The sequence below is a fragment of the Hypomesus nipponensis genome, chromosome 6, assembly GCF_054491055.1.
Source record: "Hypomesus nipponensis isolate SF chromosome 6, ASM5449105v1, whole genome shotgun sequence".
Lineage (NCBI taxonomy): Eukaryota > Metazoa > Chordata > Actinopteri > Osmeriformes > Osmeridae > Hypomesus > Hypomesus nipponensis.
This window is the reverse complement of record NC_140366.1, coordinates 4,512,629-4,529,457: the sequence shown is the minus strand read 5'-3', so window position 1 is coordinate 4,529,457 and position 16,829 is coordinate 4,512,629. Positions and strand designations below refer to the sequence as shown.

Below are 16,829 nucleotides of genomic sequence, written 5' to 3'. Positions count from 1 at the left end.
ATACAAAGTAGGAAATGCAATGACACCAAGGTCCTCAAGGGCCTATGCTGATATTCAAGGAATGAGTGGGGGCTTGGTCAGCCCACACAGTCCTGATATGTTGCGTGTGTGTCTTGCCAAGCCCGCGCGTGTCAAGGGAAGAATGAGTGTCTGAGAATTTGGAGCATGCGCGGGGAGGAGCAGGGGACACATTTCATTGTAAATTTCCCTAGAAATTAGCCAAGCATGCATGTTTCAAAGATTCACCAAAAATCGACCTTTCATCTTAGAGTCAACTTTTTCTCAGATTTGTGTACTAAACATTCTCAAGAGTCTTCATATGAACTTGTTTGACTGGCTTACGTGTAAAGCATTGCGAACCATTGAAAAATGTATATTCTTGACAAATTGTAACTGTATAGAAAAATCAATGCTGCAGAATTTCCAATGGGATACCAAATCTGAAATGCAATAACATCAACATCCACAAGGGCCTTTATTTCAAGCCAAGAAGTGAAGCGCTTTAATCTTCACAAGAAGTGAAGTGCTTTGTGCTTTAGGGCGTGGCCTGTAGCGACACCTATTGGTAATGGTGGGCCATTTGTGGTGTGGTAGTTACTCTTGGCCTATACTATCAATGTTTCAGGATGTTTTTAACTTTTTACCATTGCATACAAAATCGGAAATGCAATACCAACAAGATCCACATGGGCTTTTGTTAAAGTGTTGTTGTTACTCTTGGCCTTTACTATCAATGTTTCAGGATTTGGAGAACTTTTTACCATGGCAAACAAAATCTGAAATGCAATACCATCAAGATCCACATGGCCTTTGCAAAAGACCAAGCAACACTCTCCTGAAATGTTGCGTGTGCGTCTTGCCAAGCCCGCGCGTGTGTCAAGGGAAGACCTATGGGTAATAGTGGGCCATTTGTGGTGTGGTAGTTACTCTTGGTCTATACTATCAATGTTTCAGGATTTTTATAACTTTTTACCATTGTATACAAAATCGGAAAAGCAATACCAACAAGATCCACATGGGCTTTTTGTTAAAGTGTTTCTTTGCCTATACTATCTATGTTTCAGGATTTTGAGACCTTTTTACCATTGCATACAAAATCGGAAATGCAATACCATCAAGAGCCACATGGGCCTTTTTTTCAAGCCAATAAGTGAAGGGAGGGGGCTTGGTGAGCCTATCCATTCCAGAAAGCCTTGTATATTTGTGCTTTTTGGCGTGGCCTGTAGCGCCACCTATGGGTAATGGTGGGCCATTTGTGGTGTGGTAGTTACTCTTGGTCTATACTATCAATGTTTCAGGATTTTTATAACTTTTTACCATTGCATACAAAATCGGAAATGCAATACCAACAAGATCCACATGGGCTTTTGTTAAAGTGTTTCTCGGCCTACACTATCAATGTTTCAGGATTTGAGACCTTTTTACCATTGCATACAAAATCGGAAATGCAATACCATCAAGAGCCACATGGGCCTTTGCTAAAGACCAAGGAATGAGTGGGGGCTTGGTCAGCCCACACTCTCCTGAAATGTTGCGTGTGCGTCTTGGCCGCGCGTGTGTCAAGGGAAGGCTGAGTGTGTGTGAGATTTTGGAGCACGCGCGGGGAGGAGCAAGGGAGACATTCATTGGAAATTTGCCTAGAAATTAGCCAAGCAAGCATGTTTCAAATATTCACCAAAAATCGACCTTTCATCTTACAGTCAACTTTTTCACAGATTTGTGTTATGAACATTCTCAAGAGTTTTCATATGAACTTGTGATTGAATCAGAGTATCAGTTTTTGAATGGCTGATGTGTAAAGCATAATTTTAGCGTTAGCGATAAGTTCAATTTGCTTTATATCAATCATTTTTTGAGATATGAATTTGCCTTTGCACATGGTAACATGTTGTAGTGTCTTCCTCCGATCTACCAAGTTTAGTGGTGATATCTCAAAGATTTGCTGAGACATGACTTCACATCCTGTTTGGCGGCTTTTCTGATGAATTTGATTGGCTGTACCGGACAGACGGTTATGAGGATCAAAATTCCTTTGATAACTTTTGTGAGGCTTGGTCTGAAGATCATCTCTGGTGATTTTGAAGAAGATATGACAAAAATTGTAGGAGGAGTAGGCTTTCAAAGGTTTTTGATAAAACCGGAAATGGCGGGAAATCTATATAACCGGAAATTAACGCCATGGTGTGCGTTGAACTCGGCTTGATCCAGGGAATCCAATGGTACCTCATTTTTGAAAAAGAGTCATACGGTTCAAAAGTTGCGTGTGTAAACACAAGTCCAACTTTGACCCATTGGTGGCGCTAGAGTGGTCTAATGGGAGACATGAAACTTGGTGTAGGTATAGAAGAAACTGTCCTTAATGAGTGTGCCAAATTTCACAAAAAGTTGTCGATGGGGTCTAGGGGCTGCCATTGACTCCCATGGTACAAGAATTACAAATAATAAAACCACCAATAACAATAGGTTTCCTCCTTACGGAGGAATCCTAATAATAAAACCACCAATAACAATAGGTTTCCTCCTTACGGAGGAATCCTAATAAGTTAACTGGTAGGTTAAGAGTTAAGTTTTCCTCGACGAGGCATGGAAAGACTGGTATGGGCCGCCAATTTACAATAGGGGCACAGTTTGAAACGGACTGTTCAAACAGCCAACTCAACGGTGCGTCATCCCAGGAAAGGAAAACTTTCACCGTGTTTGTACCAGTAGGCAGCGTGTGCACGCTTCTCTGGAACAAATCAACTTCAACTCAGCCCCGCGCACATACCTCCGACTCGTATATTTAATAGCTTAAACTGCATTCCTTGCCTGCTGTCAGATTTTGAGAACAGCATATACAGCGACTGCAAAAATACTGGTGCGTTGCGATAAGTTGTAATTAGAGTATTTACTACATAACGACTGTTGACTTCCAATTTGGAGTAGAACACTTTTACTCTTGCATAACATTGGAGGTAAGTTTTTCCAAATAATAGACTATATTTGACAATAGGCCATCTTATTTCTTATACTTTTAATTAACTCAGAAATGATGATGTTTCTATTCTGTGGTCTATAGGTTTTAATATTCAAAACATGTTCACAAACTACGTAAAGAGTCTGAATGATATGGTTTTTCCTACGGTAAGCTTGAATTTCAAAAGCATTCTTGCATGTTTTTGCTATGTTGAGAGTTGCACGGCAATACAGCAAGAGCGTGACGGAAAAACACACCAAATAACCCTTGGACTAAGAACCAACTACTACCCCTCTTCCCTTTCCATTTCCTATTTACAGGGCACTTAATAACCTATATGCTTATACTTCATGTGTTTTAACCAGTGAAGTACAATTCCGGGACTTATAAAGTGGAAAAATATGTTTTGGTTCTTTCTGAAATATTCTACTGAGCTGCAACCCACTTTATAATAACATCCTAAATATTATGTCAAAAATCTAAGTAGTCTGATTAACAGTATCCTTTTTATATTTTACCAGAATGGGTTCTGTTTCTTTAAATATATTTAACTATATTTGAACTTCAAATTACCAAGAAATAAAAGTGTTGGGCACCATTCCCACAATTCCCAAACATAGCATTCCATGAAAAATGTTCTCAAGTTTACCAGCAGTTTTTTAGCGCTTTCTTCCTACTTGTCATTTTATGGGCATGTGTCTCTACATGTCTAATAGTTTTCTCTCTCCCTGTCTCCAGTCCCAGTCCCCAGAACAGCAGAATACTGGGGTCCTGGGCCGTATAGGGAGCTGGTTTTCTCCCTGGAGACAAAGAAGCCCCTGGAGCCCCACAGGAGATGCATCCCCAACCAGTGAACAAGCCCCCAGGCCAGAAGGAGAGGAGGGGGCTCTGAGGGGGTCCCGAGAAAAGGAGCAGCAGGAGAAGGAGGAACAAGAAGGGGGCCAAGACTCCCAAGCTAACGAGCCTTGCCTACCCAAGGATCTTTTCTCATGTGAGGAGGAGGACGCCAGGCCGTCTGCCCACAGAGCCAGACCTCTGTCAGTCTGGGGCATAGGCAGTGAGCCAGGGGGCGGGCCCGTGGAGGAGGGACATGCTGAGCAGCCACAAGAGAAGGAGGAGGGAAAAAAACAGGCTTCAGAAAGCAGAAATCCTGCCTTGGACTGGAATGCTAGTCAGTTGACACATTTTTCATCTTCAGCAGAAGAGGGAGTGGTGGGGGACTCTGACCAGGAACAAACCCAGGCCCACACCCAGACTCAGGCTCAGACAAGCAGGAAGCTGCATGTGTACCTGGAAGAAACCAGTGTGAGCCAGAGCAGTGAAGATTCTGGACAGGAAGTTGTACACACAGTCAAGAAAAGCATCCAGGTGGTCTCCAGGGCAAATAGAATCGATTCCTGTGGGAACACTGATACTGAGGCATCAAAGCGCAAAAGAACACTTCTGAACCCTGCTATTGGAGACAAAGGTCACTACAGTGCCTTGGTGGGAGTGTCACTAAAGTCTCCCATAGAAACACAGCCTTCACCTGAGCTCTCCGGAAGAGAGGTCAACAAAGACACCATGGGGCGAAAACATTCAGGAAGGAGGTCAAGGAAGACCTCCCTGGGAGATGGAAGGTCCCAGGAAAACCTGCCCAGCAAAACCCAGCCAAACAATTCAGGCTCATCCTCATCAGATAGAAACTCAGGAACCAGTTCCTGCCCAGTGGAGGCAGAAACACACCTGGGAGAGCAGGAGGCAGACTCCTCCCCCACCAAAAACAAAGCTTCCCTGACCTCACCTGAGGGAGCTAGCAATAGGTTGACCTTCAGCACAGTGGGGGTGGAAAACAACCTGCAGGACACTGACTCCCCTGTTCTGGCCACACTGGTATCCATAACAGACACCATGGAAGACATAGAGGAGGTGGGTGATAGCCTCTATAGGGTGGAAAGACTGACAGAGACTCCAGAGTCCAAACGTAGGAGTATGAAAGTGTCTCACAGTGAAAAGTTATTTGCTAAGAAAGTTACAGTCAATTCGGAGTTGAGCACCGAAGTAAATAACCATGTAGAACAGGATTTTTCAAGAGGGATTACTGAAGACACAACTAAAGGCAAAAGGAAACCAGAAATAAACAAAAGGTGAAGTTTTACATCGTTATTGTATTGTTATGTTGTTATTGTATTATTGTACCTGTTTTGTGTAATGTTTCTTAATGAACAATGCTCATTAATGTTCTTAATGAACAATACTATTAATAGCACTGTTTGATTGACAAGTTACCATAATTAAAACATTGTAGCTGTTACATATATTTTAAGGCCAGTCTACAATATTGTGCCTTACTGTCTCTCCCACGCTAACTGACATTTTAACCTTTCAACTAGGGGTGGGCGGTATACTGGTATGAACGCGAATACCGTTATTGCGTTGTGCCATGATATGGATTTTGCCATATCATGGATATCACAATATATTAATAAATGTATTAGAAAAGTGTTTCTGTTTGGTATAAAATATAAGTCAAGTGATACTAGCCTAGTGGGCTAGTTCAAATTTGTATCTTTTACAACAAAAAAATATGCAGTGTGGACGCTGCACGCATTGTGCCAGCCAATGAAAGTCGTCATATATTTGCCAGACAAAGAAGAATTGGTAAAAAGAAAATTGAGCCTCTGTCGTTTGGAAATGATTTAGTTTCAAGTTATCCGACATCGACCAACAAACAGTAACCTACTCTGTAAGTTGTGTCGTCGAATTGTGCTAGCCAAAGGTGGAAACACTAGCAATCTCTTTCACCACCTGAAAGCCATGCATGTGCGCGAAAATGAATCTACCAGAATGCACATACCAGTGCTTACAAATTATACCATGATAAACATTTTAGGCCATACCGCCCAGCCTTACTTTCAACACTAAGTTGATATACAAGAAAGCAGTATTGTCAAAACAGTATTTTGGGGATATTACATCAGTTATTTGAAGAAGAAAAACAATGTTTCTCAGTACGGAAGCATGTATGTGGGATTTAATATTTTTCTGTCTCCAATTACCCTCAGGCCACAAGACATGTGTAAAATGGATGAGGACCCCAAAGCCAGCTCAGCTGCCAGTTGTCTGATTGCTGACAGAATCAACCTGTTTGAAGGGAAGATGCACAGAGATATTAGTAAGACCTACCCCAGGAGTGCCGATGTCTCTCCAATCAGGAAAGTCACTGGAAAGTTCAAAGCAGACATCAAACATGAGCAAGGGGGGCCACATGTGAGGGTGAGGTCAGTGGAACGTGAAAATACCAGGTCCAGCTCCGCTCCCCCTGTCAAGGGGAAAGGCCAGACAGTCAAGGAGCGAGTGATGAACTTTGCAGAGGCATGCAAAATGGAGGACAAGATCGTGTTGCCTCAAAAGTCTGCTATGACTGGAATGTCCCAAAGATCAACCCCCTCACCCACATCTGCGTCACAGTCATTGAAACAGGACATTCAGGCCTTTATATGCAAAACAGCAACCTCTCAAATCACAGAGATAACACCCAAACCTGCAGGGCGAGAAACTCTCTCTGTTGTGGACACACCTGTTTCTCAACTTCAGACAGACTCCAAAACAAAGGCAAAAATGTTGTCTAAAACTGAGAATGTAGCTGATAGACCTTCCAAAGTAGACCCCAAAATGGTGCGAGGTGACTTGGTTCAACCAACTCCTGAGGTAGGCTTACAGACCAAAACCCCTGGTAGGTCAGGGTCAAGGTCAAAGAGGAGGAAAAACAAAGAGTCAACGAGCCTTGTGAGTAATATTATTATCAAACCAGAGCTCCCAAACACAGAACAAGGACTTGTGAGCATGCGGGAAAAGACAGGTCTAATTAAGGACATCAGCTGTACAACTGAGAAAGAAGTGAAGACAGTGTCCTCATCACAACCAAAACAATCTAAAGATGATGAATCAGAAACGAAAAAACTGCCACTTAACAAGGAAGCAATCAGTAAATCATCAGATCTCTCAGACAAACATACTGATTTACTAATTAAAAAAGATGACCCCAGAAAACTGGTTGAGGAAAATAGAGAATCGGTCATGTCATCCATCATCAGTGGAGACAACAAACCCAATTCCAACAGTGTAACAGGCAAGCTGACTGATAAGACTATTGATATTCCACCCACACAGACAGTGGGACACAAAGAGAAGGCTCAAAGCTCTTCAGTAGTTCATGAAGGACAAAGTGTTTCTAAAGACAAAAGCTTAGACTTTTCTTCTTCGTCTGTACCACAGACAAATACGAGTCTTCATGGGATACCCACAACTATTGAAAATCAGCCAAATGACAGATTGGCTGAAAATGTGGATAAAAAAGCAGAGAGCGAAGTAAAGGACAACCCCTCAGGCAACAGCTTACACACCGGCCCTGTTAATGCCCAGGGCAAAATGGAGCCTGAGGCCATTGCAGAAGCAACAAAATCTGAGGTCACATCCCCAAAGGAAGCTGTCCAAGTCCTTGTAACCACTGTTCCCTCCTTGCCACTACACACAGAACCTGTCCACCCAACACCCACTCAGCAGAAAAATAGAACCACTGAATTTCTTGTGACTGGCAGTAATAAGACAGCTAGGACAACTGACAGTGATAAACACATCAAAAAGTCACCTGAGGAAGGCTCTGCAAAGTCTCCAAAAGAGTCTCTGCACGAGACTTTATCAGTGTTGAAAACAGAAAAAAACATGCAAGATGACACAATAAAGCAGGGATGGGATCCTGCAGCAGAACAAACCAGAACTAACAAAAATGGGGGAAAGTCTACTGTAAAAGCAATAACGTCTCCTGAACCATCTGTAGATTCTAAAAATAGCTCCTCAGTGACCAAAAGTCCAGTCAATACTAATATTCAAGGGGAGAAAGTGACACCTGTGGATTTATCTATGCTGAAAACAGGGAAATCCAGTGATGACACACTAAAGCAAGGACAGAGTACTGCAGCAGAACAAACCACTTCGACAGTGGAGGGAGAGTCTTATGTAAAAGTGAACAAGTCTCCCACACCTTCAGCTTTAGATTCTAATAAAAGCTCCCCTGTGAACAAAGCAGATACCAATAATCAACAAGAGAGACAGAACCCTGTGGCCCCAGCCGAGGAGCCTTTAGTTGGGCTTGGACCAAGACCCAGTGAAGAATTAGATATGGTTAATAGGACGATGAACATCCTTGTAAAAACTGTGGACCCAAATGACAAAAACTCTGAGAATATTAAAGTAGGGACACATGCAAGTGGTCAATTACCAACTGAGGTGGTAGACAAGGACGACATGTTGCTAAATGACAAGGAAGCAGATTGGAGAAGGGATATTGTGCAAATCAGTTCATCTATTTCTACCAATACCACTACCAGTACTACTACAGGGGCAGACAGGCCAGAAGGAAAAAATCCAGGGGTGATGGCAAAAGACCCTGCATCAATTGGTATTGGTGAAATGCCCCCACCCCCAATCGATAGGGGATCCACAGAGAAAAGCCCAAATAAAGCTACAAAGCCACCTCCACTAACAGAGCCCACCAAACAAAGACCAGCTCAAGACCAGCGTCCATCCCTGAACAAGCTACTATTGCCCCGTGGATCCTTTGGGGATGGGTCCTCCCAACAGAGGGACACCCCGTCCAGCTGGTTGGATATTGACCAGCGGTTCCCTGCACAGAAGCTCCGCAGCCCTGAGTTCAAGCCAAAACTCAGCTGCTCAGTCAGCGAAAGCAACCTCACTTCAGGGGAGCTGGAGGATGACTTTATCCAGAACATTAAGAAGTTTGGTGTACCTTTCTCCCTGCCCCCGCGCAAACACAGCCACCTCCGACCCCCTCAGCCACCCTTTGCCATGCCCGCCATCCGGGAGGATCGTTTCGAGAAGTCTTTTGACCCTGAGAACTTTAAGTTTGGCTTAAGGAAGAAGGAGTTCAGTTTAGAGTCCCATAGCAACCTCTCAACCAAGATCCAAAGTGTAGGAACAGATGGAGAACAGAAGCCTGCAAGAACTAGTATTGCCGATAGGAGTATACTTTGCAGGAGCATGGACACCCGCTCCAAACACCTCCAAGACAGGGAAATTACCACAGAGGAGGGAAAAGACAAAGAACAGGGGGAGGAGACAAAAGAGAAAGAAGTGAAGGTGAAACCCCGCCCTTCCCGTTTGGAAGGAAGCTGTATCTTTAACAGCTTGAAATGTTCCAGGACTAAGAGAGGTGGGGATGTGTCACCTAGCAACCTCTCCCCAGTCTCCCAAATAACACAGCCAGCCCAGCCCACTTCCCCCATTACGGACCATGTGGTGTTGGCCGACCAGATTCCTCCACAAGAAAACAGTGTTTCTGCACAGGCTGTGGTCAGTGACTCAGGTCCTCCGCTTGTTTCCTTTAACGACATCAAGCTGCCAGATTATTTAGAGAAGTACCTCCCCAAGAAGCCTGCAAGGCCAGAGCTGGAAAAAGAGAAACAACAGTTTAACTCTGAGGTCAGTTTTAGCTTTTCTGTTTATCCCCTTTTTTGTTTAAATCTTTCAAACCTGGGGCTACGGACCTTGGCGAAATCCTTTGTGAGATTATATTGTCCTTCTGTATGAGTTTATTTTGCAAGTGATAATGAGAATTAATTAAGGAAGTATACAATGGCTTGGTTAAATTATTTAAATCTGATTAGCTGCTAAGTATTGTAGCATCTCTATCAATTAATATTAGTAGCTTAAATAGTAATAAAACCGCCAGGCACTACATGACATGGAAGTGAAGAATGACCCATGCCCCCCTATTTTGACGATCTGAAACGCAAGTATCAAAACGCAAAGCGCAAGTAACTTTGTGGGCGTGACTTCAGCTTGGTTGTTATTTTGCCGGCGAGATAAATAACTTTGCGCCTGGCGCAAATCTAAAAACGGTTGGTCTGAAGTAGCTACATTACTAATGGGTATGGTTTGGGCGTAACGTGCAATAAACCAATCAGAGCATCATCTCCCATTCCCTTTAAGAGCAGCGCTTGTTCCATGGCGAATTGCTATTATAACGGCGGATTTGCCAGGTGCACGTCAGGAGCGGTTCATAGGAGGAGACCGACGTTCTCGTCAGAGCTGTAAAAGATAGACAAATGACATTGTATGGGAAAGGCAGAGCAGTTTTCTCATTGCACTAAATTGCACGCTCATGCTGTTCATTCAAATTATTATTCTTATTTTTACATATGTATTTTTTTTAATTGTTATATTTTAAAATTGTTTAGTTCTTAGAATTAGTTTAACTAATGTACTTTTGTACTTAATTTATACCCGTTTATTGTTTGCACCTTCCTGTCACAGTAAATCGCGTATTTGTGTAACATAAGCTTCATGGCGAATAAACCGAATTCTGATGGGCATGGGAGAAGAAACCTAACCAAATAAGCTTCGGTTAAACAGTCATGGGAGGAAATTGCCACAGTTGTTACAAAAAGTTCACATACATAGAAATTTCTTATGAAAATCTTTTTATAATCATTGAAGAAATGTAACACGCCATAAATCTAAACAATGTGACGTAGCTTCGCAGAAATAAGAAGAAGCTGCCTCGCCGGCAGTGCGCACGGACCAAGCTTGCGCCCTTTAAACTAGCATCTGAATAATGCGCCATTGACTTTAGACCATGTTTTTCCTGGTCAGTAGCAGAATTGTTTTTCGGAAACTGCAAGATAGCACCAGGAAACGTTTGCACCGGAACACGCCTCCTTTTTCGCTGAACCGCCCACGGGAGCGCCAAGTCATTTCGATGTGCGTCTGTGGAGGGAATAGTCGCCCTTGCGTTGAGTGCAAACTAGGAATGACACTTGCGTCATGGTGTTCTTGGCTAGTTAGACATCTAGTAGTCAGTTTGGCTTGCTAGCCCAGATTATATATAGGATTAACTTTATGATGCTTTCAAACACAACCTTGTACCTATGTGTTGGTTAGTTGCTAGAAGCAAAGGTAAAACTTACACTTTGATTAGCCAATACATGTTGAATGGTATAGTTTGTTCTCCAGCAATGATCATTACCTGAAAATACATTGCAATACATTATCCATTAAGCAACTGCTTAATCGCAATATTTGCGACAGTATGTTGCCCTCCTGTTTTATTTTGTTGGCAAGTAGCCATAGAGCCCTATTTAAACTATCTGAAACGCAAGTATCAAAATGCAAAGCGCAAGTTACTTTGTGGGCGGGACTCCGGCGTTGTGGCTATATTATAAGCCTACCGGCGGGATAAATGACTTTGAGCCTGGCGCAAATCTAAAATGGGTTGGTATGAAGTAGCTATATTACTAATGGGTGTGGTTTGGGCGTAACGTGCAATAAACCTTTCAGAGCGTCATCTCACATTCCCTTTAAGAGCAGGTGCGCTTGTTCAATAGCGGATTGCTATTATAACGGTGGATTTGCCAGGCGCATGCCAGGAGCGGTTCACAGCCGAGGAGACCGACGTTTTCATCAGGGCAATAAAAGATACAGAAGTAACAGTAGGTGCGGTGCGTTCGACATGGACTGACTTCATGCAGCGCCGCAGCCGGTTGCAGGCGGCTGACTTGAAACAGTGAATTCTGGTTAGACTTTTTGTCTGACTTGAGACGGCGCCAAGGCTAGGTCACTGTGACGTAGCCATCAAAGTACCGTGAGATCGATTCGAGAACTGCCGCCTGTGTTGCTGAGTGGATTGTCTCAAGAGCAGGGGTGTCCTAATCCGGTCCTCGAGGGCCGCTGTCCTGCATGTTTTAGATGTTTCCCTGATCCAGCTCACCTGATTCTAATGAATGGTCGTTATAACAACCCATTTAATTGAATCAGGTGTGTTGGAGCAGGGAAACATCTAAAACATACAGGACAGCGGCCCTCGAGGACCGGATTTGGACACCCCTGCTCAAGAGCAACTGCACAGGTTCTAATGACGACACAGGTATTTCATGATTGGCCAGCCTCACACATGACAACTTTGTGTTTTGTAATTATTCTGACACCTTCGGTTTCGCCAATGCTCAAATCCGGACCAAACTGTTCGTAAAAAGGGCTATACAAATACATTGATTTGATTGGACTCTTCACTTACAGAAAGACTAAGTTTAATTATAAATAAAGTAAAGCAAGCAAACAGCGCTTGATCGGCCATGACTGACGTCAACGCAGCAAACCATGAGAAGCTGGAATGTCCGACTTCACAGAGCCGTTTTTAACTCCTCCCCGACTGCAAGCGGCTACTCTGGCCGGTCGTTTCATGCAGCCGCAGTCCATGTCGAACACGCCTATTGTATGGGAAAGGCAGAGCATTTTTCTTATTGCACTAAGTTTCCCACTCATGCTGCTCATTCAAATTCTTAGTCTTATTTTTATATATATTTAATTTTTTTAATTGTTATATTTTTAAATTGTTTAGTTCTCAGAATTAGTTTAACCATTGTACTTTTTTACTTAATTTAAGACCCGTACATATTTATTGTTTGCACCTGACTGCCACAGTAAATTCCATGTTTGTGTAACATACATGGCGAATGAACTGAATTCTGATTCTGATTGGGATGGGAGAAAAAACCCACCCAAATTAGCTTTGGTTAAACAGGCGTGGGAGGAAATTGCCACAATTGTTACAAATCAAGTTCACATACATAGGGATTTCTCATGAAAATCTTTTAAATCATTGACATGAAAGAACATACAGCCATACAATAAATCAAAAAAAATTAACATTGTTAAATCTGAATAACGCGCCATTGACTTTAGACTACGTTTTTACTGGTCTGTGGCGGAATTGTTTTTCCGAAACTGCAAAATAGCACCAGGGAACGTTTGCGCCTCCTTTTTTCCAAATTTACCGACGTGCATCTGTGGAGGGAAAAGTCCGCTTTGTGTCAAGTGCAAACTAGGAATGATACTTGTGTCGTTGACACAGTCAATTGCGCTGGGTGCAAGATAGGGCCCATGGTGTCATATTTTACATAGTACTACTAGCTTTGCCTTGGACAGTTGTCTTTCATGCCACTTGCTTGCCACTACTTCTATTATAAAAATGAATTGAGGAGCATTCTCATAGAACATAGCGATGTTCTCTAGCTACTATGGTTTGATATGTTTCCCATCACCAACTGTTCCATTTGTGTTACAAGTACTTTGTTTTCTTAAAGAAGCTGCATGCGACCATTTTATTGATCTTTATCTCATTGGGTTCCTGTCACTGCAGAAGATGGCTGGAGCAACAGGGTCTCTTGCTGGAGATATAGCAGAGCCCAGTGCTAAATCTGAGGTCCTGAAGAGTACTGGGGGATCTCTACCCGCCCCTATTGTTCCTCTACCAACACTTCCTCAGGTCCTCCACCCTAAGGCTTCCCCACTAGGGGTTTGTGCCACTGACGTAAGGATACCAGTCTATAGTGTATTTCGCCTGTACAAAAATAACTGTGTGTGACCTGAGTGAGTGGGAAAGTGAATAAATGTAATATGTCAGCTTGTTTAATTGTAAACAAGTGTTGTTTGAGTGATTGAAGTGTTTCATGAGATGATTTAATACATGTTATGAGTCAATATGTGTTGCCATCAAATAGCGGGTCTGTAGTGTTTTACTCTTCAATGTTCAATGTAATTATATCAACTGGTTTGATAGTGGTTTGTTTTGCAGACGGCGGCTATACAGGGATTACATAGACGCCCTGGAAAGGTAGGCAACTAGCATCTGCTATTTAAAAATTATTTTATCTGAGTGTTAGAGATAAAGCAGTACACATTCTCAGATGGGTATAATTAAGAATTAGAGGTAGCGTTGCCAAGGACTTTCAGCGATTGTGATGACGCAATGCATTGTGGGAAATATCTCTGTTGCGTGTACTATTTATGTACTGGGAATTTCTAAACAGCTGTACACATGTTTTATTGAGTGAATGAACCTAGAAACCTTATTTAGATTAGATCTCTAGGGAAGAGGCTGTGGATGAATAACAATGACCACACCACTTGTTCTAATTCCACCAACAATGAGTCACTGATTATGTTTTTACATTAGTATGCTATATAATTAAAAACAAGGTTAATAGTTAATGTTCCTCAGTTTGTGACTGACAATATGGCCTCTTCTATCCTATTGTAGATGGTGTTATATGAGTACGCTCAGTTTGAAGGTCAGGCCTATGAAATCTTCCGGAATGTGCCAAATGCCACCTCACTGAAACTATCCCCACTGATTTCAGTCAAAGTTGTGAGAGGATGGTGAGTCTGCTACCTCGAGTTTATTCTGTCACAGAGGGTATGTCTCAAAGACCAACTGGCTCTGAGGAGAGATGAAAAAATGCTGCTGGAGCTACCAGCGAGGCTTGCCTCACCACCTTTAATATTCATCAGGCAATTGAATTAGTCGTCTTATCTTTCATATGAAATATGAGATACTACAGACTCATTGAAACATGAAATCAACATTAAGATTGTGATTTATTGCGTGAAAAGCTGCAGTGATAATAAGGTTCAGAATCCATTCTTTGATACAGCAAAGTAAGGAAGATATGTAGGTGTTTAAATAATTTTGTATTGCAAATGTATCATGTGCCCAAGTGTCCCCAACTTAACATGACCACACCTTGAACCTGCAGCTGGGTGCTTTATGAGAAGCCTGACTTCACTGGCCGTTGCATTGCCCTGGAGGAGGGACCTATGGACCTGACAAATGTGTGGGCAGAACCAGGACCTCAAGAGCTACACCCACCAGCTGAACCCCCAATAGTCATTGGCTCCATTCGGCTGGCCGTGTGTGTAAGTGTACTCCCTCCAATTGCCTCATTAATAAATAAATATTTAACTGATGTAAAATAAAATGAAGGGAATGTTAATTTGCTCTAAGGAATGTAAAAGTTGAAAGATGTCCATGTGTATCCAAACTGGGGCACGTATTACATATTTCTTTTTTCTTCCATCCATGTTTTTATTGATTCTCTTTCTCTCTCTCGACTTTTGTAGGACTACAGCATTCCTCACATTGACTTATTCACTGAACCGGAGGGGCATGGCAGAGTGGTCACGTACCATGATGATGCACTGGAGATTTGCACTTTCGGTATTCTTCAGAACACGGCATCAATCAAAGTCCACTCTGGAGTGTAAGTGTCTGTGTGTGCGCGTGTGTGTATCTGTTTGGGATCATAATGTGTCGAACTTATCTCAAATGTAGAATTTCAGTTGAAAAATGAAAACCACAAGCACAGTTATTAGTTTTGCTGAATGAGACAACTATATGGGAAGCTAGAAACATTCATTTTTAATTGAAATGGCCGGCACAGTCTTTCCAGAAGCCAATTTTGTTTAGAAGTGCATGATAATACAGCGTCTGAACTGTAAGCAATAAGTTATTAACTAATTATTATTCAATTCTGGTTTGTGAAGAGCATTTGAGCTCCTCAGTATAGTTGACTCTTGACAGGTATAATTGTTTTAGTGGCTGGAGGACAACAGAAGAGGAAAAGGGACCATGAACTTACATTACATTTACAGTACCACATTAAATTACAGACACATTAAATGTGTCCAAACTTTTGACTGGTACTATAAGTTTGGACATATTTTCCCATTTAATTAGTCATTTAGCAGAAGCTCTTATCCAGAGCGACTTACAGTAAGAACAGGGACATTCCCCCGAGGCAAGTAGGGGGAAGTGCCTTGCCCAGGGTCACAATGTAATTTGAGACAGCCGGGAATCGAACCAGCAACCTTCTGATTGGTAGCCCAATTCCCTAACCGCTCAGCCATCTGAACCCCCATGAACTAATATTTGGATTTAAACAGCGTACATCCCCTGTATGGTTTTGCATCATGATTTTGCTCTCTTCACTCTAACCCAGGGCCGTAATCATAATATATATCGGGGGGGGGACATCCTCACCCATATTCAAATCGGGTCAAAATGTCCCCCCCAAGATATTGATATAAAAATATAAATGTGCTACGCTTCAACAGGCAACCACGCACGCTGTCCGAAATCATACTCATAACTAAACGTAAAAAAAGAAGGAAAGGAAATCTCCCCAGCAGATTTTGTCCCCCCCAATGGCTTCCCCCAAGGGGAAAAAGGAAAGAGGGAAATATTATGAGAGATGGTTAAAGGTGAGGAGAGACATGGGTGGGGATAGAGGGATAACTAGAATAGGACGGAGTGAGCATTACCGTAAGGCTCTGGCACAAGTGGAGAGAGGTCGAGCTGAAGGGAAAGTTCCACAGTAAAGAGAGGAAAAGAGCGTGAGAGAGAGAGCAATGCAAAGAGGAAGAGTTGGAGAGAAAGAAAAAAAGAAAAGTCTGTGTGAAGGTTTATAAGACATTGTGTGCCCGACTCCTAGCCCACCATTGTCAGAAAATCTACATAGTGGTGTCTGGTTTGCACATTTAGTTTCCCAGCTATTTTCAAACATTCTGTATCTAACATAGTGGTGTATAGTCGCATGCATATCATTCCATGAAACCAAAGTCAATACAGGTGTTTCCTTATGAAACTAAGGTTTGGGTCTGGAGTGTTTTTATTCCGAAGTTTATTCGACTCGTAAACAATCAAAAGAACCAAGCAGTTGAACCAAGCCCAGTCTTGGTTGGTGAGTGGTTTGGACTATTTTTTAAGTGTTGAGTTTTCTCTGCCCCTTACCTAAAATAGGTGGCTGGTGTTCAGTGATCCGGAGTACCAAGGCATGCTTGCAGTGTTGGAGCAGGGGGAATATCCCTACCCAGAGTCCTGGGGGTTTCCATCTGCTTTCGTTGGATCCCTTAGACCACTCAAAATGGTGGGTAGACCAGAGTTTTTTCTTGATCTTATATAATATGAGCTGTCAAATCATCCAAAGATTTGTTGGGGCCTTGTTGGATATCCAACTTTGCTGAGGAAAAATTCTAG

The 16,829-nt window shown here is 42.5% G+C and overlaps 1 protein-coding gene across 1 annotated transcript in view; it reads left to right on the top strand.

The window, feature by feature from the left end:
• The first annotated feature begins 3,062 nt into the window (after positions 1–3,062).
• The window catches only part of LOC146286469 (uncharacterized), a 23,105-nt gene continuing 9,338 nt past the window's right edge, over positions 3,063–16,829 (top strand). Inside the window, exons 1-9 of the mRNA XM_084699524.1 lie at positions 3,063–3,123; positions 3,695–5,082; positions 6,001–9,436; positions 13,155–13,325; positions 13,590–13,628; positions 14,055–14,173; positions 14,551–14,710; positions 14,915–15,054; positions 16,593–16,719. Of these exons, the coding sequence (XP_084555650.1) occupies positions 3,076–3,123; positions 3,695–5,082; positions 6,001–9,436; positions 13,155–13,325; positions 13,590–13,628; positions 14,055–14,173; positions 14,551–14,710; positions 14,915–15,054; positions 16,593–16,719 (5,628 nt within the window). The 5' untranslated portion in view covers positions 3,063–3,075. The remainder of the gene's footprint in view (positions 3,124–3,694; positions 5,083–6,000; positions 9,437–13,154; positions 13,326–13,589; positions 13,629–14,054; positions 14,174–14,550; positions 14,711–14,914; positions 15,055–16,592; positions 16,720–16,829) is intronic.